The 760-nt window shown below is 50.0% G+C and overlaps 1 protein-coding gene across 1 annotated transcript in view; it reads right to left on the bottom strand.

Annotated features, from left to right (window-relative positions):
- The window catches only part of LOC109847321 (60S ribosomal protein L12-like), a 2,314-nt gene extending 2,030 nt beyond the window's left edge, over positions 1-284 (bottom strand). Inside the window, exon 1 of the mRNA XM_020416558.1 lies at positions 8-284. Within this exon, the coding sequence (XP_020272147.1) occupies positions 8-214 (207 nt within the window). The 5' untranslated portion in view covers positions 215-284. The remainder of the gene's footprint in view (positions 1-7) is intronic.

The following is a 760-nucleotide window of genomic DNA, read 5'->3' as shown; positions in this document are numbered from 1 at the left end:
CCTTCGCCTGTCGATTCTGAACAGTGAGCTTCACGGTGACGCGGAGTCCCTTCCAGTCCTTGGCGGTCTCCTTGGCGATGTCCTCTCCGATCTTCTTGGGGGAGAGCCCGAGGGGGCCGATCTTGGGGGCGAGGGAGGAGGCGGCGCCGACCTCGCCTCCGGTGACGCGGACGTAGACGTCGACGACCTGGGAGGGGTCGAACTTGGGCGGCATGGCGGCGATCTAGGGTTTTCTAGGGTTTGGGGGCGGGGGGAAGAGTTAGGGTTAGGGTTTCGCAGGAGAGGGAGAGAGATTATATAGCTTTGGGCTGGATGAGGTTGTGAGGAGGCTTTACTTTTTTTTTAAATTTTTTTGTTGGGCTGGGTTGGACACAAGTCAGGCCTTTTTTCTTTTTTTTTTTGTGCCGCCCAACAAGGATACGAATCTTTCGAAGCCCCATTCAGCCATTCACCACGTACATAAATGTTCCTTCGTTAATAAAAATGATAATAATAAATGAAAGTTCCTACGTTAAACCATTTTCCTAAGGCCCAATTACATCGCAGTTCAAACTATCAAATTAGATAATCCTAGTTAGGGGTGGCAAATGGGTCGACCCGACCCGACCCGACCCATATAAAATTTGACCCGACCCGTATAAGTTTGACCCGACCCGACCCGTTTAATAAATGGGTCAATGTGATCCGACCCGTTATTAAACGAGTTACCCGACCCGACCCATATAACCCGAATAACCCATTTATCTAATACAAGACATTC

The sequence above is a fragment of the Asparagus officinalis genome, chromosome 7 (assembly GCF_001876935.1).
Source record: "Asparagus officinalis chromosome 7, Aspof.V1, whole genome shotgun sequence".
NCBI lineage: Eukaryota > Viridiplantae > Streptophyta > Magnoliopsida > Asparagales > Asparagaceae > Asparagus > Asparagus officinalis.
The sequence above is the reverse complement of the archived record's forward strand: the minus strand, read 5'-3'. Positions and strand labels throughout refer to the sequence as shown.